The 21,864-nt window shown below is 38.0% G+C and overlaps 2 protein-coding genes across 2 annotated transcripts in view; one reads left to right on the forward strand and one right to left on the reverse strand.

Moving 5' to 3' along the window:
• Nucleotides 1-392: 392 nt before the first annotated feature.
• Nucleotides 393-2,265, reverse strand: utp23 (UTP23 small subunit processome component). Its single transcript, XM_088929007.1, has 3 exons — nt 1,857-2,265; nt 1,485-1,659; nt 393-1,000 (listed from the first exon to the last, which is right to left on the reverse strand). Exons 1-3 carry the CDS (start codon nt 2,042-2,044, stop codon nt 602-604), a joined length of 762 nt encoding a protein of 253 aa, XP_088785133.1. The 5' UTR covers nt 2,045-2,265; the 3' UTR covers nt 393-601.
• A 419-nt stretch (nt 2,266-2,684) lies between these two features.
• eif3hb (eukaryotic translation initiation factor 3, subunit H, b) overlaps nt 2,685-21,864 on the forward strand; it is a 156,278-nt gene continuing 137,098 nt past the window's right edge. Inside the window, exon 1 of the mRNA XM_088929008.1 lies at nt 2,685-2,864. Within this exon, the coding sequence (XP_088785134.1) occupies nt 2,748-2,864 (117 nt within the window). The 5' untranslated portion in view covers nt 2,685-2,747. The remainder of the gene's footprint in view (nt 2,865-21,864) is intronic.

A 21,864-nucleotide genomic window follows, 5' to 3' on the forward strand; every position in this document is an offset into this window, starting at 1 on the left:
AAAATTTGAACTGCCTTAGTATCTGCAGAAAGTGCTCTATGAACATGTGAACATTTGCCTAATATTGCCTTATTTTAGGTTGAGGCACTTCTGACAAATGATAAACCACAAGCTCTTTAAAGCCTTTTCTTTGTAGCTTTGGTCTTATTGTGTAGAGCCAAGCGCAAAGTGAACATTTTCATTGTGCTACTCAGACACCTTTGAGAGAAACTGCAGTACCATGAAGCTGACAAATCGTATTAGCTCAATGAGCTAATAAACTTGCACCTGCTTATTGTAGCGCTAGTTATCATGCAGAAAGTAGTATTCTTTTGAAACATACCTGTAATATGACTTGGAGGATTTAAAGTATACAGAAAAAGCATTTCACTATAAATAAGTAGGACGTTGAATTGCTGGTAACCAGTTTATTTCAATGCCAAGCTTGTAGTTCAGGTTGCATATTTTGCTTTTCATATATTGAATGAAAGAATGGCTTGCTATAGGCGACGATTTACAGTACAAAACTGCTGCTGTGGACTAGTAAACACTGGAGAACAGTCATTTTAAGTAAAACAACTCGGCATCAGCAAAGTGTTGCTGACTGTAGAGCACGAATGTCTTATTCTTTAACAGCTGCGGGAGCCGCTGTAACACACACAGGAGCTGAGTGTATCGTCGCTTTATGTTTTCGGTGACGGCTCCGTTTCTTCTGGCCCTCGGCCGTCTTCGGTGGAGGTGCGGCTGCTTTTTTCTTTTTCTTTAGACAGCTGAGGGGGTTGGGACCTCCTTTCCTTTTGCGCTTCTTGCCTCTGCGCTCTGTGCTTTCCTGCAGCCCCTGCTGCTCCTTCAGAGCCCGTATGCTCTGCTGCTGCTCGACTGTCACCAGCTGACCAGCTTGCCTCGCCTGGACGTGAGCCTGGGACTTCGGAGAAGGCTTGTCCAACACCATCGTGTTCTGGATGATGAACATCAGCGGGACTCCGGGAATGTTCTTCACAGAAGCGGTCAGGTCTTGGTCCTGCGGATCGGAGGGAAGGAAAGCCATATTCCGGGTTAGCAAGTAGCACTGTAGTATGAATATCCTAAGCATTCTCCAATGTGTTGTAGTTTCCGACTTAGATTCTGAAAACATTCTGTTCCAACAAGCAAAGTAAACCAAAAGAGACAGGCAGCTGCTTAAAACCCACAACTAACCACATGTAACCAAGTAGGACTAATTCAAACACACTCTGGTACAGAAGAATGTTAGAACAATATTGCATTTAAAAAAATAATGAGTGCACTTATGAATATTCTACCAAACACAAGACACCCTACTTACATGAATACAACTAAGTAGTGATATGAAAGGACAATAGTTTCATATTTCACATGGTTACCTGAATCGTTTAATTGAACCCCAGGATAACTTACAAGACTGTTTTCAACACAAAATGTAAAATGCATGTTATCGAGTGAACGCAGACAAACCCACAACATCAATATCGCTGGCAGTTATTTACCTGTGTAGCAACGAAGTAGTGGTGAGGGTTACTGTCTCCAAGCATAGATTTGAGGCACAGCGATGCAGCAATTGGATTCTTCATATGATCACATTTGCGAATTTGAAACCTCTGCAAGATTAGTTTTGCTCCATACAGCTCCTTCCCAAGAGATTCAAGTTCTTTTAAAGCACAGCTGTAGAAAGAGCATGAGATAATCGCTGTTCAATACAGAATGTACTATACACAAATTACAATTCTCCTGTGTTAAACCATCTTCTGGATTAACACTAGTTGTTTCTAGAAGATTTTTGCAAATGCAACTCTAATCAGCGAGAAGACGACCAAAAATGCAAGGACATCATAAACTGAATCGGAGCGAACCAAACTTACTTCGTAGTACACAGTTGCACCTCTCCCATTAGATATTTCGGCATTTGCTCTTTAATCTGGATTTTATTCTTCAGAGCGGCTTGGCAAAATGTGCCATCTATCAATATTTGAAAGGGTTCCCGTAAACCGAAGTTGTATTTAAAAAAACTTATGTGTTTCTTGGCGTGTTTCTGGCGCTTGATCTTCATCTTCTTGACAAAAGAAACCAGTTAACAGAAAGAAAAAAAATCAGCATTTATGTTTTGCTGGGCATCTCATAGAAATGCTCGTCTTTAATAAATATGATTTTAAATGCTATTTAAACAGTTTCACTAGTAAACGAATTACCAATTATTAAAAACTAATGTTTTCTCTACTTCTATCCAGCAAGGAAACGCATGGACTGCCCAAACACGTGCTTCCGCTGTGTTTTACCCACATTCTTCCCTCCAGAAACACAAACCTCTAGACGTGCACTGAAGGATTAAAATACATTTTCTCGTTAATTAAATGTTCTGGAGAAATGAGTATTAAAGAAGCCTGAAATGATAAATTAACATTAAATACCGAAATTATAAACGGATGCTGTTTTAAATTACAAAGTAAAGAAGACCTAAATATAATATTGCTCTGATTACAGTTATGACCTATCTAAAAAAAAATGTAAGTGAAAACTATAGCAACACATATGTGCCTTGTACAAGCTGCGATTCTACAGACTTTCAGACCTTCAAGTGAAATAGTACATGATCAACAGACTGACGCGCATGGCCCTGTTACAAAGACTGTTACACAAGGCTGTTGCTACTCGTTTCTGTCCGAGCATAATACAGCGTTACACCATTGCGTTATATCCGGCATCCGGTAGAGCGGAGTTCGGTTTCTTCCTTTCTGAAAGAGTAATCAGGCAACATGGCAGCACGCAAGGAGTCGGCCGCACCAGCAAGCACCGCTTCTGCTCCAGCAGTAGCTTCGACTACGGGCAACACGCTGGACTCTCCTGTTAAGATGATTCAAATTGAAGGGCTGGTAAGTCGCAGCGATCGGGGGAGCCGGGTGGTGTGAATCACACATCCAGCACAGGCAACTCTCTTGGCGCTAACACACATGGGCAGCACAGTATCACGTATAGTGCAGAGGGAAAGATGATGGTGTTGTTTTAAGCTCATTTGGTATGCTTTTTAATTCAATACCCGTCAGTCTGAAAATGTCTAGTAATCGAAAATCGGACAAACAATTTATGGACTATTACTAACTTTTTGAAGACTAGTTTTACAAAACAAAACAAAATCTCCTTATCATGGAGATTGTATGGACATAATAATATTGTTAGTAATAATCACACCAGTTGGGATTCAAAGCATTGCACTGCGCTGTATTTAATCCAGTTGTGGTTGGCGCGAACAAGTAATATTACTGTATTTGGAATATTTAAATATCTTCCACTTCAGCCATTCATTTGCAGAGATGCCATGTATAGATGCATGCAAGGGGTGATGGGAGTTCCGGGAAGAGGGGATTGCTTCCTGTACTTTTTAAAGCATCACTTGAAAATACAGAGCTCTTGAACTCATTTCAGAATGTTTCTACACTAGATATTACGTACGCATTAAGTAGTCTGTAAACTTTACCTGTCAGGCTTTCTTCTTGCTTCCTTTCTGTGATCGAACACTTTAAAGTTTGTCCAGAACGGTTCTTGATATACGTAGAAATAAGTCTTCGTTATCAACACCGTAACAAACCTAATAATAGAGCTTTAAATCTCCTTTAATGATACTTAGAAAACCATGCTGATGCCACGTGTTTTGGAAGTTTTTTTTTAGGAATTAATTCAATCTCCTCTGTAAAAGTTCTATATAAGCTCATATTGCAGATCTCTTGTGTTAAGAAATTACAACATTGTTGAATTAAGTCACCCGGCTTCTTTTCAGACACCCTTGGATCTACCAGAACTAAAAATGACAGGAGGCCATCTAGCCTGTTTAGTAGTTAATAGCTTATTGATATTAGGATCTCAAGAAGATCTTAGAAGCCAAGGTATGCGTTTCAGTATGACTGACTAGCTTGAGCCCACAGCCTTTAAAATAAAGATTTCAGTTTTTAATCCGCTTCCAAATAGTTTCCACGTATGTCCTCTGGTATGTGTTTCACCTTTCTTTCTGAAGAGGTCTGCTGGGTTGTTTTTGTCAATACCTGTAAGGACTTTGAATATTTATATCATATTTCCTTGTAATCTTCTCTGTTCAGGAACAAAAAGGCACAGCTTCTTCCACCTGTCTTGTGGGTGAAGAGACAGGACCTTTTCTTAAGCTTCAGAATGGTTTCAAAGCAACAGTATCTTTTCAATATGGTGACCAAAATTGTGTGCAATATTCTAAAATGAGTCATATCTTTTCATCCCTTTATAGGAATTCTGTGCTTTTAATTGTATATCCTAGCATTTTCTTTGCCATGTTGTACAGATGATATAAATGATGTCACTGTAAACATGGTAGTTTTTTTTTTACAAGTAGCCTCTTTTGTTTCATTGTTTCCCATTTGGAATTTATTTATTTTTATTACCTGAATGCAAAACTCTGCTCTCATTTACATTAAATGTCATCTACTAGGTTTTTGCTGAGTCTTGACTTTTGTCTAAATCTTTTCAATTTTAATTTGCTCCTTCTACAGTGTTTGCCAGTCCTCCTAATTTAGTATTGTATGCAAATGTGACTTGTTAATGAACTGTATCGGAATCTAGGTCATTGATATAAATTAGGAAAAGCACTGGTCCTAGTGCATTTTTGTGTAGCACTCCACTAATTACGTCATTCCAATTTGAGCATTCACCACTTAAAGCTTATTATCCCTTATTAGCTACTCACTGCCAAAAGTGCTGGAGGAGCTGAATGTGCTCCTCTCATTTGTAACCTTATGTTCTTACGATGCTGAGTGTCCACTTATCACGTTTAAAATAGGATTTTGCCTATTCCAGCTAAGAGGTGAAAAATAAATTGGAATCACTACTATCTGGGATGTCTGTGTGTGAATTAATGCAATACTTAATGTCACAGTTTGGGCTAGTGGTTTAACACATTCAATTTCATTTTTATGATGATTTTGAGTTTATAAATCTAGCCTGTTACAGAAAAATTGCACAATGGAGCAAAGACAATTGGTAGACATGCAAGTGACATCATGTCATGGACAGGGATAGTGGATACATAATATGTGGACCTTTGTGCATTTGAATACCATGTTCTTCCATGAATGCAAGCTTTTCTGGGCACAAATGATGGTTGCATAGTAGGCAGACTGGGCATTTATAGTGTTTTGTAGTTTGTACTGTAGCTTTGCATTGAAATGTAAAAGTACAAATTTGAGTTACCAGGTGGTGTGGTTTCCAAGATGTGGTTGTCTGAATCGCCAAAGAAGCCTTAGAAGCACTCTGTAAATGTCCCAGCAATGATGTAGAGGTGTATGAAAAGAGAATAGTAGGATTCTTTATCTGCATTTACAGTGTGACAGGATGGACTCCTGTCAATGTTTTGTAGTGTAGGTGCACACGTGCTTTGATTCTCTAGTCCTCTCAGAATTGAACAGACCACTGTTTGGATTCCAAAATATTTAAATATCCATTGTTACGTGGTAAAATTAGAAAATTGCAAGCAGTTTTGGAGGTGTTAAAGTAAGACCAATAATCATTAATTTAGCAAATTGAGTAAAATGACAGTAATCTAGCTGGAAACGAGAATCCACAAACTGGAGTTCATTGGTACTGATCTGTTCGTGTTTGTGGAAAATGCCACCACAACACATGAATTGCAAGTCTGAGTAGTAGTTTTTCCTACCAGAGAAGTGATATAATGATTGAGAACAAAGTGCTAGTTATGCAGCCATCTTGATTCAAACAGCAGTCCTACAAATTTCAAGTGGAGCATTTCACAAGATAACAGTGGTTTAAATTGTGCAAACAAAATGGCGGTCAGACAGCTATTATATTTTATGTAGGAAGCCTGTTTTACCATGTTATTTGCAGAGGTGGTTCATGACTTTTTTTTTAATCGTCTCAATCTCATTAAATACCTTTCTAAGCTAATGTACAGAGCCATTTGATCATCACATTAGGTGACTACTGATGCTGTATCTTGCATACATATATCCCTTCAATTTCTGTAGTTTTATAGGCAAGAGTAATCTAAAATTATTGTAAACTGACTTAGAAATTCTAAAGTTGCAAAGAAACTAGAATTTTGGACATTGTATCCACCCAAGAATTTGCTAAGCTTTATCCAATACAAGGTCACAGGGGTCTTGAGACACAAGGCAAGATACACCGTGGACAGGACGCCCGTCCATTGCAAGACGCACACAAATAGAAACATGGGCCAGTTATCCCAGAAGCCAGTTAACCTACTAGCATGTCTTTGGACTGTGAGAGGATATGGGAGCATCTGGAAGAAACCCACAAACACGAGGAGACCATACAGACTCTGTGCAGATATCACCACAGGAATCGAACCCAGGGCCCCAGCACTAGAGGCAAATTGAAACCATGTGGCTTTGCCGCTATCGATGCAGGCATGTTTCATTTTGCAGTGCTAACTACTGTGCTACCTACCAAGTACTAATATATTGGACCCATTTTCATACATCCTTTTGAAATTCTTCTGGAAGCAGATATTCCTTGTTAGTGAAGGTATGTTTTCTGTAGGAACCTACTATAAATCCGGGCATTAAAAGTTAACTGCTTTTTCAGAGGTGTGTTGAAAGCTGAGTGTCAAGTTCAAGACAAATTCAGTCGTAGACAGGCATATACCCAATTGCCATCATTGTATTTTGACTTTCTTGTGCAGAAAAGATCAGTTTTGATTCTGTGATGGATATCTTGTTCAGGATAACGTAGTGTAAAAAATGAGCATGGGTTATCCAAATGAAAGCAAAAAAAATGCTTGCTTGTAACACTTAGGTTATGAAATGGTGAAATTAAAATACATTGGAGTTTCAGTAAAAGAGATACATGGAAAGCATTGTATGTTTGGAATTTTACTGTGAGTAGCAGTAGGTGGAGCTCTTTACCTGCCTATTAAAATCTGACATTGCTTTGTATTCCTTTTGTGCTTCCAGTGCTTATTGTTTTTCACATACTAAGCAAGTTAATCGTGACAATACTTTTGGAGGTGAAATTCTTTAACGTCTTTATTGGTCAAAATCGATTGCTAGCCTCCTTAAGTAAAAGTAGTGTCTTAATCTAAGATCCAAATTAACCACCCCAAATTAATTTGCGTTCATTAAACATATTCATGTCTTCCTCCCAAATGCAAGGTCTGTGCTAAGATTTTTGATATTATATTGTTTTCTACTGAGACGATAGAGCCTATGAGTATTATTTAAATAACTCTTGTCAGAATTTGTAATGAATATTGTTTTAACTCTTGTTGCCTTGCTTTAAACAAATATATCCTAATGCAGTTTGGGACTGCGAGTAAGATGACTGAAAACATGTCTCTAGTGATGCATTTGTTTAGAATTGGGCTATTTGATCCCATTCACCTGTGAGTTTGTGTTTATGGAGGGAGATTTAATACTGAGGCGGATTCATTTTATTAGGAAATGAGTTCTGTTTTAGGCCTGTTAAGATTTTGTTGTATTTAGATTCTAAGGGAATCATTCTGGATTTTATATGTTTATGGAAAATAGAGCTCTGTATGTTCTCCCCATGTTCATGTGGGTTTTCTTCAGGTGCTCCAAAGCACCTTCCACAGTCCAAAGAGACACTGGTAGGAGAATTTGGCCCTGGTATGAGTGTGAGTGTTTGTATGTCTGTTTATGACCTGCGATGGACTGGTGTCCCATCCAGGGTGTATCCTACCTTGCGCCCACAGGTAGCTGGGACAGGTTCCATCTCAACCTGCTGGGACCAGTATCCCGCATCCCTAAATGGGATGATGCCAGATCCTGAAAATGGATGAGTGGATACAATTTATGAAATTCTAGTTTCTCTGCAGCTTTAGAAATAAAGTCAGCATACAGTTATTTTAGAGGGTTCTAGCTCATGTATATAAAGCTACAGAAATCCAAGGGACACGGATATATAGATTTTAGTGATGCTGCCCTTGGTTTCTTGAAGTGATGAATGTGATAAATCAATTGCAAAAATATAAAGAGTAAAATCCTGCATCCAAGAATCCTGTATCAGTCTCTTGATTGCCACATTGTTCACATAATGAAATACAACATCTTATTTTGAGGGTTTCCTTTTTAGTTCAGGTTACTGGAGTATTCAGCTGTTTCATGGGTTTATAGAGAACTGACTGAAATAACGGTTGTCAGTGGTATTTTTTTTTCTGCTCTGCAGACTTCCCTGTGCGAATCAAATCAAAGCAGGAGGATTAGATTGTAGCAGGAAAGGTTTTACACCGTTGTGTGCCCCCCCATGTGACTGAACATGAAATTGTGGTCTTGTATGTTTAAAAAGTTTGCCTGCATGATATCAGATTTCAATTCCAGCACAAGCTAGGAAATAAACCACATGGGGCCATTCCTATTGCCATATTGGCTTAGAAGTAACACTGTTTAGAGGGAGTACATATATTATTGTATGATGGGGTATACTGGTTATACCAGTGTGGATAATGACATTGAAAGTTTCTGTACCTTTCAGCCAGTGTTGGCCACTGACCAGGGTTAAAGACAGATGGCATGGACAGGCCCGATGCGTAGTGTCTCCAGTACTCCAGCAGATATGCAAGTTGTAGACCAGACGCAGGTCTGGGTGGGAGTTGTTTAGTGTTCTTCGATCACTACACTGATGTAAAACAACACGACAAGACCTCTTCTGATATAGGAAGACCCGCTTCCTAGAAGGAGTCCATAACTCTTGTTCTTATCCTCTGCTGCTGAAGAAATAATACATTGCAAATTAGTTCCTCCTTCATACAGACCAAAGCTCCACCAATGTGCGCATACTTTGTGACTGAAATTAAACAGGTATTATTGAGTACTGAACTGACAAGAAGTGAATTCAGGGGCAAAGGACTAAGCTTTAATATTTGATACTTCCTCCTAGCGTCTGTGAGGCTGAGCCTGTCTCTCTTGTGATGTTGGTGGAGAGAATCAGTTCTCATAATTTAGCCTGTTCGAAAGCAGACTGTCTCGTGGAGGGTCTTTTGTTCTATTGAAACCAGTTTCACCATCCTAAATGGCTTTGTCTTTATTTGAACTAAGTGTAGTCCTTTTTTGTGAAGCCCGGTGAGGGTGTTTGTACTTATAGAAGGCCTGGACTCAGGAATTATAAATGATAAATAAGTTCTAAATGGTAGTTTATGTTTAATTATGATTAGTAAGTAAATATTAGTTTGTCTTTAAGGTTTGACTTCTCATTATACCACTATCACACTGTATCAGTCAAGTGAAAAGGAGACCATATGAGATGATTAGCTTGACTAAAGGGATAGATTTAATCTGTTTTGCCTTGGAGGCATGATTTTTCTGTTTTCTATTTTCTATATGCTTTTTTAATTTGTAACAATTGAACTCTTAATTTCTAAAATATTGTGAACGAAAATTTCTCCTTAATGATAAATTACCTCGGAAGTGGAGTCTTCACACACAAGACTTTGGAGAAATAACTGCAGTTTTTCCCCTGCAGAGGAGGAAACTGTGAAAAGTGCACATTCTGGGATGAGAAGCACTTGGAATTGGTTTCTGACTTTTCCTGTCCTCAGCTTATTTACAGGCACTCTTGTGTGGAAGATGAGTGGAGATATTCCTGTGCAAAATATTGTGACATGTTGGCATTCAAGTAAAAGTTAAGAAATTGTCTGCACTTCTGTTGGAGGAAATTCAAAAACTTTCATCCTAGGCATCTTAAAGATTAAAGGTTTGCATGTTTGTCCTGTTCCAATTACTGGAATTCAAACAGACATTGAATGCATTGAGCTTGTAAGCAAACACACCACCCACCTATATTTTTCTAACTATCCCTCAAGTGACTTCTCGCTTGACAGTTTTTTTTTTCTTTGGTTAACAATCAGCAGGTTGAATTATGCACCTCTATTTCTGAACTTTTCTCATTTATTTTTTTCAATGAGGGGACCTCTTTTATGTCTTCCCTCTGGTACCAAAGGTTTAATTAAAAAAAACCCCATCAAAGGTTTATTATGCGTTTGCTTGTAAGTCAAGATAGCAAGGTACTTTGCACCTTACCTCATGACAAAGGGAACCTTTGATTTCTTATTTTGAGTATCTAGCCTGAATTGTCTAGTCAAGTGGAATATGGTCTAGTGTTATTGACATAAATATGTATCTAGGAAACAAGCAGCTCTTTGTCATTAGGCTTTGAAGTCTGAATGGATACTACTCAAGGGTCTTGATTGCTTGAGAACGGTTGCACAGTAATATATGTCTGTTAATCAGATCCAGTGGTCTTTCCAGTAGGTTCAGTGCAAAATGAAACCTGAAATTAATTCAGATCCTGGTAAAATCAACACTTCAGAGACAGAGTGGTCCTTATTTTCTTTCTGTGGCACAGGGATTTTCCTGATGTTCTTTTGTGTTACAGTTTGGGCAGATGTAATGGTTGTGAAAAGTATTTTAAGTCCGAATAGTACTGGATACACATTTGCTTGCATAATCAACCACGGTGTGAGTTTTACATCCAGAGTTCAAGCAATCCCTACAGGGATTTCTTCTTTTTTTTGCTTTTGGAATTTGGAATTGCCAGACGTTTGTCTTTCCATATTCTCCGATTCAGAAAACCTAGTGGGGTAGTCGCCACAGGTAGCTGATGTAACACCAGCATGAGAGAGTTGGGTCATCCACCTCTTTTTACCTTGTAAATCCATCGCATAAACAGCAGAGCTGAAGTGTCAGACAGGAATAACCCAATAAGTAAAACGGGATACTTTCAGCTTGTGGGTGCCTGACGGCTTATGGGGATAATTATTTGCAAGACAGTCCTGCTTGACTTCGCATTTACCCAGCAAACCCTGGCTGGGAGTTGTGCATTGTCCCATTGGGAAATCCCAAAGTCAGCTAATGACGGTACAAATTCACATCAACCATGCCTGGATTAAACGACCCAACATCCCCTCAGAGCAAGTTTAACTTTCAAATTATCTCTTGTAGTAGGTTGGTAGTTCAAAGGGAAGCCTTCAAGGTTTTGTTTCAAGTGTGTTTTTTTTTATATGCACTGTATTTCCTTATGTTTCCTTTTAAATTCCTGCTGCTTCAGGCCTGGAATTGATGGTAGTTTCTGCCTTTGCTACCATCGCCCCCCAGTTTGTGTGGAATCCCGACATGAAGATTCCACATTCTCTCCAAGCCTTTAATTAACCCACTGTGCCACTGTGCTGCTCACCATATTGAAGTAGTTTATAAAATAATGAATATTCGATTGAAATGTGAATCTTTGTGCTTCCTTTTAATAGCAAAACTAATTGTATGGCTTACAGCTTCAGATAAGTTCCAGTTGCATTAACTTTGGAAAACAATTCATCTTTGAATATAGCCACGGAGGTCATTGCTTTTAATAAGTCTCCAGGATATTTGCACATTGACTGCCTAAATAGTTTTCTCATTTGCATTTCATGGGCCATGTGCATGCCTAATCTGCACCTAATACATTTATTCAAGCACTACACACCTTGACAATATGACATATGGAATGCATATAGAATTGACGTGATGAGGCACTGTTGCATAACTCATCTGAGGGGGGCAAGCATTCTGTGTATGACTGTGACTGCAAATAGGAAGACTCAGAATATGCTTTGCACATTGCTGCACAATCCAGTGTCAGCACTTTGAACTATGAGGTTGTGATCACCAAGGTAAGGAGTGTGATATTTATTCCAGGGCTATCCATCTATCCATTTTCTGAAACTGCTTGATTTTTAGAGAGTTGTGGGGTGTTGGAACCTATCACAAGGTTGGGCCACATGTCCTGGATAGGATGCCAAACCATCCTGTGGGTGCCCACGTATTCATTTACACACCATGCATGGTTATAGAAAGCGCATTATTGTGCTGTGGGAGGATATCTACATAGCTGTGGGAAGAACATGCAGACCCCACACAGAGTGATACAAAACTAGTCCTGCTCTTGGTTTTGCCTTTCAGATATGCTTGACCTCTTTTGCAGTCTCCAAATACCACATTTGTTGACTAACCCTTTGCTTAGTGCACTTGCACTGGCAAATCTAAATGCTGCACAGATATGGAAGCTAAAATTCTTCACAAGTCTGTCTGGGTTTTTCACCTTTTACATGCAGCTATGGTTCTTCACCACCAGGAAACAATATAGATACCACATAGGTTGGCTTACCATTTTCTTTTTGCTTTTGGCCTACAGATCTTAAATCTGAACATTGTACAAACATGGAAGCTCTATTAACAGGTTTCAGTAACAAAAGTGTTAACATTCTGATTTCTGTTTTTCTTTTTTTCTTCCACTTTAGTTCTGGTATATTATTTTTGTTTTTCCAGTTTTGATTGGGACAAATTTGTTGTTTGAGCTATTAATTAATCTTGTATTTCTACTGCTTTCTTCAGTTATTATCTTGCCCTGTTTTGTGCTGTCGTTCCCAATACCTTTATCTCCAAATGCAAGGGACTAGATCATCGTCTAAGGCTGTAGACAAGCAAATCACTGTATTGCTGTCTTATTTAGTGTTTTACTAAATTGTATGCTATTTTTTCCTTTCCCTAAAAGTTATTTTGCTTTTTATAATAAGGCTACAGTGGCTGCATAATATCAGCAGCTGAGCAGAGTTTGAACAGACTGTAATGCAGAGGTGCACAGATTGCTTCAATATTATTTGTGCAATAATTATTCATTTTATTTATTAGGCAGCAAGAGAGTTTATTAAGTAAATGTAACGTGCGTAATGCTATTTGCTGTTTTACCTTTTTGTTGTTTGTCTGAGTCCGTATGTAAGATCTTTCCAAATTAGACACAGGAGTATTTTATGTTTTGTTCAGACTCTTTCTTGGATGCTGCATGGGTGGGTGTTCTGTTGTGGCTGGTTAGTTTTTAATATTGAGCAAATAACGGAGTGTTTGTGACTCAGAGTGGCTTATAAAATATTTAGTTCAGAACAGAGGCAGAAAATTGAACGCTGGTAAGAAGTAGTGGCTGATTAAAGAGAAGCCGTTGCAGCTAATGGGAAGGGCTGTTTTCTCCTCCGAGCACTGCTTCTCTTTTTTTCTTTTTTTATGGTTAATTTACCAAGATTGATCAGACGTAAGTGTTGCAAGGAAAATCTCACGAATACTGTTACACAGAAAGTTAATGAATTAATTAATTATACAAGGATTGTGGTCCCTTCCTTCCTTACAGCAATAATCTTTCAATTCTGCTTTCTTTTAAGTATATTAATCATCAAACACTTATCATGGCTCAGCAAAGTGTTGAGTGAAGGCCTATTATACAAAACTGTAAGAGAATGCAAAAAAGGCAGTGCAAGTCCAATACACCGTACGTAAGAGCTAGAGTGACTTATATTTGTCAATTTTGTAGAAAAAAAAGGAAACTGACCCACACAGAATTTCAGCTAAGCATTCTTCTGTGTGTTAGCTTGTGTAATTCATATTTTTTACATGACTGCCGCAGCACTGAGTCTAATATAGGGTTTTCAATGGAATAGATGGATGAGTAATTCCTGAAGTGATGCTGAGGTAGAATTCAAATTAAATTTACTGCAGAAAAAAATCCATGCTTTCAACGAAGGGCTGTGAAGTGACTGGCGGAGAGGCTAAGCAGATTCAGAAATGCAGCAAAAAAATATCACTTTCGATCCCCACAGCGACATTTGTCATTTCCAATTTGATCGTTGTCACTTTTTGATTGTGCTTTTATTCCTTGTCAAATAACAGAAGAGGACAAGAAAAAAAAATCTATGAGAAACTGTTTTAATAATTACGGAGTAAATTAATTGAATTTTACATGAATGAGAGTTGGAAGCCATTTACTATGTCGGGACTTGTCTGTGTATTCCAGGAACCAAGTTTGTCTTCCAGCTTTGGTTCCAATCTAAATAGTAAATTAAATATTTAACTTATTATTTTGTAAGATGTGTGTAGGGTCTTTATAGAGGTATTTTGCAACTCATTACATAAACATTCAGTTCAGTACCTGTTGAATTCCTTGAAGTCTGGTTCAGTGTATTACAGTCAATGAGTTATTTAATTATGAAAAACTATACAATTAAGTGCTTGGGTGGACCAACAAATGTATGATGCTAGGGTCCTCTGAGGAATTTGCAATCCAAGATTTGGATCAACAGCAGCTGTAAGTAGAACTGAAAACTGTTCTTTCCAGAATTAAATTAGAGAAAAATGATCTACATCCCATAGAAAAACAATTAATGGGAAGTGTTGGAAATGTCTTTCCTGTGTTGTAAGTTAAAGGAATTCAAGTTCAAGTTCATTGTCATTATACTCATATACAGGTACATGGTATAACGAAAAGCTATTTAGCTAGCTCTCAGTCATAAGTAGTACAAAGAAAAAAAACAACAACAATACAATTGTATAACAAAAGAAAGACAGAGACAACAGGCAATGTGCAAAACAACAAAAAGGTAACAGGTTATGTGCAAAAACATGCATCAACAGAATGAAATAAAGGGATAGAAATTATGGGGAGTGAGCTTTTGACGTGTATGGTAGAGGTAGATTTTCAATGTGTGTTTGGGTTTTTGGTAAGAAAGAAGGCACTGTGAGGTTCAGATCATAGGTGAGAGTGAGAGTGAGAGAGGCTGGGAGTCTTGGATTGGGAGAGGCTGGGATTTCAGTATGTCTTAGTACTTCCTTGTCTGTTTTGTGTTGTTTCTTATTTTCCACAAGTGGAATTAGAAATAGCATTTTTAATGTACAGCCTAAGAGTGACATTTTGAAAAATGCATTGAAGCTCTCCTGTTTGTATTGGAATGGTTAGTTTTTAAAGTGTTAAACTCACCTAGGGCAACTTTCATTTGGCTCTAGCTTCGATCATTGGTTTTGTTGAGTTAGGAGGGGAGAAAATTTGCCGGGTGTCAAGGTTTGAAGTCAGTGGCCCATCCATTAAGACAAACAGGTAATCGTTATCTAACTCTGATCACAAGGCTTACTGGTTTGTCTTCTGGGGCCTCTCATCCTTACAGCATGCCTTGCAACTGAGAGAGACTGATAGTGCTTCACAGATTGTCTTATAAAATCACTTTGATAAGATAAATGTCCCGTTAGAAGGGGTGGTGTGGTGCAGTGTGGGTCCTCTTGCCTTCCAATGGGATTTGCAGAGCTTAGCTGCATTAAATAATTATAGCAGTAGGATTGTTGTGAGGCAGAGGGAACTATTGCCCTCCAAAGATAAATTTGCAGCAGCCTGTACAGAGCATGACTTATAGCCACGACAGACTATACTACAGGCTTTGCAATGTAATAAACCTACTGTCGCATCGCATTCTGTATGTTAAGATTTTGCATTTTAAATGTTGTCCCTTTTTTTCTTATTTCTGTTTTGCCACGCTTTAATTTTAAGCTCAGCGTTAATGTTAAGGTTAATGCACGTATACGCCTGCGGATGCAAACAAATTCTGGGAGGACATCTTACGCTGGATGAGAACAACATGTTGTCAAGTTTTTCTTTGATTCATGCTTTGTCCACTTGTTTCCTGCCCCAAAGCTGATGAAATTTAAAGACTTCACTGGATTTGAAAAAATTCAGGAAGGCTTTATGAATAAGCAGGGTGAGAGCACTATGTTCTTGTGGAGAGTCTTGTATAGAGAGATCAAAAATATGCCACAGGAAAGGGAGTTTCAGGATGCCCAATGCTTCTGCAATGAAATTGATATGCACTGTATAAGTGCTGTTTCCTTATGTGTTTGAAGAAGTGGTAGACATAGTTCAAAAGTACTCAGTCATCTCTCTCTTGTTCTAAGAAAGAAAAAAAAGAGACTGGGACATCAAAGATGACTTAAGAAGGCACTCTGCCATATTTGGTTTTGAAAAGTGATACTTTGGTACATGAATAAAAAAAATCCCTTTGGCTTTTAGAACTGTCCTCTTTTTTTCCTGCAGTATTTTCTTTTGAAGGTGGGAGCTTTTCAAATTTAATTATTGTAGTTTGAAAATGGCAGCTGGTTCAAAACTGGAATTGATTCCTTCCTGATAGGTGTGGCTTAAAGAGCAGAGACTCTTGGACTCGGATGTTATGAGACAAGACTGTCCACTGCTAGTCAGTTGTCCATTGGTCAACTTTAACCTCCTAACTTTAGAGTGGGTTCTAGACTTAAACAATCCTCTGTGTAAAGAAGTATCTGCTGTTTTGTCTTAAATCGTCCTAAGCTATTTGAGCATTTCTGTCCTTGTGGTGCGGCTGTTTCTACTGCTACTGTTATTGTTTTCAGAAATCGTCTTTTGAGTTCAAAGTAACACTAAATGCAGCTTCCGTTAGAGCAATGGTGGATATTTCGTTGAGGTTGCTCCAAAATGTGGAAAAGAAGTTTGGAGAAGGTGTATGTACCGGTCTTACTGAGCCAGTTTTTTTCCCCTCCATTGTTTTTGTGCAAAGATGCTCCTGTCAAACTACATTGGTGACATCAAATGGGGACACTGTAATTGGATAAAGATCGAGAACCACATCTTGATCGTTGTGGATCGTTGTATATGCAAGACTGTTATGGTAATGCCACCAAAGGCACCTACTATGCAAGCTCAAGGTGTGAATTGAATCCCAGGTGATGCCACATGGGCTGAACAAAAGGGCTTAGCAGGCCGGTCCTAGTCCATGGGCTGTAAAATTGACACCCCTGGTCTCGATCGTTGATTATGAAGAGCAGCAGCCCTAAAAGTCATCTGTGCTACCCCACTAATGACTGCACTCCAATTTGTGATGACCTCCCTAGTAAAAACCCTTGTTTTTTGCTTTTTAATCCATTCTATGATGTGCATGCCTTGGATTCCTGCAGCTTAAAGTTAGAGGATTAGTCTTAAAGGTGTTTCTGCATTTTCTTATTGAAACTGGTCTGATATCAGTACAAATGCCATGTCATACATCTTGAAGTTATCTATTGTTCTAGTTACTCTGAGGAATCTGGCTCCTCTAAATCCATACTGGCTAGCTTCGAGCATGCAGTTTCCATTTAGAGGCTCTTTTAGTTTTGTTCTGAAAAAGTTCTTCCATAATTTTAAATTCAATGCTGATTACTGTATAAATCACTGGCTCCGTTTCCCCTCTTTTCATCAAGGACATTACATATAATTCCTTTACTTTGTCTCCCTTTCTTATGAATGGTTATTACACTTGTAAATTCCTTCTCAGTAGGCATGTCCCTTGTCCTAAGAGTGATTTAAAGTATTCCAGTGAGCTTTTTGTTTTCTTTATCTCTTTGAGCACATGTGTAAATACCATTAGACCAAGACGATTTTTGTTTGTCCTAGTCTTTCTCATTCTCGGATACACTGAAATAGTTTGGAACTGAGAGAAATTCTCTTTTACCTGCGGCGTATTAATTTCCTTTTTCATCAACAGCTGTATTAATATTGAAATCTCATGCCATCTTCTGCATGTCTTCTACAATAGATCCATTTGTATCCCTGAGACATTTTAATTCCTTTCTTCCTGATCCTTTGCTATTGGAATCTTGAAAAATGCACTTGGAATTAGTTTAGGCTCTCATAGTGATATTTCCTTCTCTCTATACTCTTCTGATATCTTGCTTGATTTGTGCTTGCAGCTCAGTATTCACTCCATGCTTTGCCCTATTCCCTTTTGTATCTTCTTCAAAGCATTTTCTTTCTTTCTCTGTTTGCCTTTAGTGATCTATGAGACCATTTAGGCCAGCATTTTCTTGACTATTTTTTATAACCTTCAGTATGAATTTCTTGTGCCTCTGAATGCCATGTTTTTGAAGAGAAACCAAGCATGTTGTACTGATTCTCAATCTATTTACCCCAGATTCACTTAAGCTCCATCTCATTCACTTAAAGTGTGATTGTGTAAAATCATAACCCATTTGTGTGTTCATGTATATTTTTTAAATGTACCTCAAAGGTGGCCATGTTATGATTCCAAGTCCCCTATGCCTTTTTACTTCAAGTCTGGGTCTGAAAAGATCAGATCAATGTGAGCACTGTTCCCCTTATTGGAGCTCTTGACAAGCTGGGTAAGGAATCAGTCATTTCACCAGTCAGCCATCTCAGTTTCACTGTTTGTGCTCCCACTTGGCCTTTCCTAGTCTGTGAGTAGAAATGAAATCCCCTGGTGATAATGATCTTTTCCCTGCTATTTGTAACTGGAAGGTCTTGTGTTCAAATCTCAGTGTAGCATTGCTTATCAAGGTACTTCTCTCATACTGCTTCAGTAAAATGTCCAGCTGTATGAATTGGTGCAAATACTTCACATATGCTAGAATCATGTGCCACATGATTAATACATTTTAGTTTTGCTTTAATAACATGCAAGTTTGCTTTAACCATATATATTGAATTGTCATTCTTACTATTTAAGAGGGGTGGTCTGTAAGGTCTGTAGAATACTCCTTAACCCCTTGGAAGTCGTTTTGTCATGTGTTTCAACTTTAAAGATTCAGAAGGTTTTGGATTTGTTTTTTTTAATTGTTCTGCTATACTCACTAATATTAAGTATTTACTGTATTAACATTATTACAGTATTAAAATGCCTGCTTGTTCTAAGACATCCAGTCTTTGCTGTCCTTTTCATTTTCTCCTTAGACCATTCCTGATACACCTGAGTTTCTTTTGATTGAGCTTCCTCAATTGGTTCCTAGTTTAGCTTTTGTTATGTGTGTCATGTTAATTATGCTGTTTTGGTAGGTGGATTGATTCCTCATCAATTACAACATTAGAACAAGAACACAATCTTTTTTTAATCCTCATACAATTATCTGTAACAAACATCGGCATTGAACGTGTAAAGCAGAATTAACTTTGGTGTCGCAGCACGACCTGGGACAGATCTGTGTACTTAGATTTCATGGGTTCTAATACACATCTTCTAATGTTGTACATTTGCGTTTCTACCACTTTTTGATAGTCCTTTTAAACCAGAGTAATTTTGTACCGTTATCCCTTCACTGAGCTGGTGGAAGGAGATGTCCCAGTATTTTCCCTTACACACAATTACACATCTTTCTAGACTAAGGAGCTGACAGTAAGGGAATTCTGAATTTTGTTGTCAGACTTGTTATGATGCCTGTATTTTGTGGATTTCCATGTAATAAAAATGGTTCTCCAGATGCTGGGCATCAGCAATCTATAGTGCCTACCCAGGCTATAGCCCAAATTTAAAATTAAAAACTGATTGTGTTCTAATTTTAAAGAAATTGCAGGACCATGCATAGTAGAAAGGACAGCAGTCATGGGAAAATCTTTCTTACAAGGAATCCTGTATTTTAGGTACAAGGCTGATACTAACCTGAGATTATAGTGTTATATTGTTTCCTATTGTCTGAAATCCATACATGTATGTTATATTTCTTTCAAGCTTATCGGTGCTTGATCCATTTTGGCAAAAAGTGGTTTTGTTGAGCCTGCAGGATAGACTTAACTATAGCTGCTCAGATTCTGAGATGGGTGACCAGTGGTGTTCAGTGAATGCAGAAATTCTTCAGTTTTTAAATTGGAGTTTGAAGAATATGCATGGAACACATTTATAAAAAACGCTTTTCCTTTCTTAGCTCACACGCATTCATTTTAGGACTGTAAATATTTTCAATATTTCTGAAGGTTTGTTGGCTGCTCATGTTGAAAGCTGTACATTTATTGATTGTTTAAAATTTGATTAAAAGAGCTGCTGTACTTATCCTTCCCAAAGTACATTAACTGTGTCAAGGAAGATCATTTTTAGTGTGTGTACACAAGAGTATTAAGGGAAAAGATATGTTTCTGAATGAGTGACAAAGGTGCAGCAAATAATTCTATTTGAGATTTCTTGAATACGGTAATTAGAAGAGGTCTATATTTTTGCTGGTCCTAGGGACCCTAATCCTTAGGTTTCTGTGGTTGTTTTTGGTACACGAGTAGTCTTTAATTGATGGAGTTGCTTCATTAGCTGAATTAAGGGGGAAATTTAGGTATGCCAGATTTTGCAAGCCTAGAGTGAAATTTAACCAGGACACCAGGGGTGACATGTGACGTGCCCTGGGATCTTTAATGACCAAAGATGGTTAGGATCTCAGTTGGACGTCTCATCTAAATGTTGACACTTCCTCTGACTGTCCAGCCAGATTTGATGAGATCACGCTAGAAGGTAGTAATATGTAATGAATCAAATGGACTGGGAGTCTGTCTGTAGAATATGAGTAATTGTGAGCATCCCATTAACCTGTTTGTGGGTCAAAGGAAGACAAACGGGGCCCTAACTATTCTCCAGAATAGTTACTGTCTTGGTTTGAGTTATCACAAGCTCTAGACCTAAAGACCCAAAGTCATTTGTGAAACATGCAGAAGAATGTCTGTGATTTATCTTCAGGGTATCTCGGAGGTAAATTGAATGTAAATTAAGTTCTAGAGCCTCCCTGCAATGCAACAAGGCTATCTGTAGGAGGAAAACTCCTCTATTAGACGAGGTGTAGTGCTTGTTTCTTCAATTTATAAATTATGTGACATTAGTGATTCCCATGGGCTTCCGACTTTCTTTGAAACAAGTGGCATCACTTCGGTGTGTTCAATCTTGTTTCGCTGGCGTGCCATCTTAAGTGTGCTTGGTAAAACCAATTGTAGTGAATTTAAATGAGATCAGGTGAGAAGATATAAACTCTGAGGCTCCACTTTGTGTATTCCAAATTCAGCCTGACCATAGAACAGCACGTTAAATCTAGTATGTAAGTATACAATAGTATATGTAACAAAAGCTGTGAGATTGTTTATTTTGCTTTTAATGTGCACAGCCATACACATTAAAACTTGGACGTATTGTCATCTACTATTATATTTTCAGTGGCATTAAGTGTTTCCTGCTGGCATGACATTTTTCATCCACAAACTAAAGGCACCTGAATTAAAAAAAAATCCCATTATAAACAGCTACTGTCCTTTTCAAAGTTGTTGACATATTTGATGATTCTTGTACAGGATAAATCTACTTCATGCTACTTGACTGGCCTTATACATTTAGTCACACTTTCAAATAAGAACATAAGAAAGCCCATCTTGCTCATTTGGTTGTTTAGTAGCTAAGTATAGTAAATTATAGCATTTTGTCTGGCTGTTCTAAGGAGCTAAGAGTCTGAGCCAAAACATCCCAGCTGGGAAGAACGTTTTGATTATAACTAAAGGAGTAGTTCTAATTATCCATCTTAAATGTGTTGTCTTCTAGTTTAGAACTTTGACCCCTCTGTCCGTAAGTCTCTAATAATACCCTGGGTTGATTGTCTATCCTTTTTTATACCTGGATCAAAATCTACTGTTTCTTTTGCTCCAGACTGCAGAGATGGACTCTTCTAACCTGTTTGTATATGACAGTCTCCTGAATTGTTTGTGCCTACTCTAAGGCTATAATATCCTTTTTGTGGTTTGATGACCAAAGCTAGACACTGTTCAAAATAGGGTCTTTCTAGTGCATAAGTTCCCCTGACTTGATGCTTTTTGTCATTATACCAAATACTGACCTATTTTTCAGTTTCTTAACCAGTTGTCAATACACATGCATACATGACCTTGGATATTTGTGTCTTTCAATGGAGCCAAATAGCCTAATCTTGTATAATATATTGACAAGTATTATTTTACTTGAATTTTCCAACAATCTTCCTTAGGGATAGCTGTCTAACATATTCTGGTCATATTTAAAACCTTACATCAGTAAGCCAACCATTACTGTCAGATGATTTTGGTATGTATTTTTCTTCTAGAAACACTAATTCATATGCATTTACGTCAAAACTACAAAAATACATGTGAACCATTTTGTGCATCAGTACAACTGTAATTGTAATTTGCGGATAAGTGACTAAAATTATCTTAGACTGTTAGTACCAGGGGTCTAATAAAGTATGCACTGAAATAATTTGCCTGAACAGCACTGTATTATAACCTCATTCAGGT

Source organism: Atractosteus spatula, chromosome 12 (genome assembly GCF_055471065.1).
Source record: "Atractosteus spatula isolate fAtrSpa1 chromosome 12, fAtrSpa1.hap1, whole genome shotgun sequence".
NCBI lineage: Eukaryota > Metazoa > Chordata > Actinopteri > Semionotiformes > Lepisosteidae > Atractosteus > Atractosteus spatula.

Excerpts from the sequence above, each read along its gene's own strand:
- utp23 (XM_088929007.1), bottom strand. The coding sequence starts at position 2,044 with ATGAAGATCAAGCGCCAGAAACACGCCAAGAAACACATAAGTTTTTTT. Across the intron at positions 1,660-1,856 it reads GTGCAACTGTGTACTACGAA|CTGTGCTTTAAAAGAACTTG; the intron begins GTAAGTTTGGTT and ends CTCTTTCTACAG. Across the intron at positions 1,001-1,484 it reads ACTACTTCGTTGCTACACAG|GACCAAGACCTGACCGCTTC; the intron begins GTAAATAACTGC and ends TCCGATCCGCAG.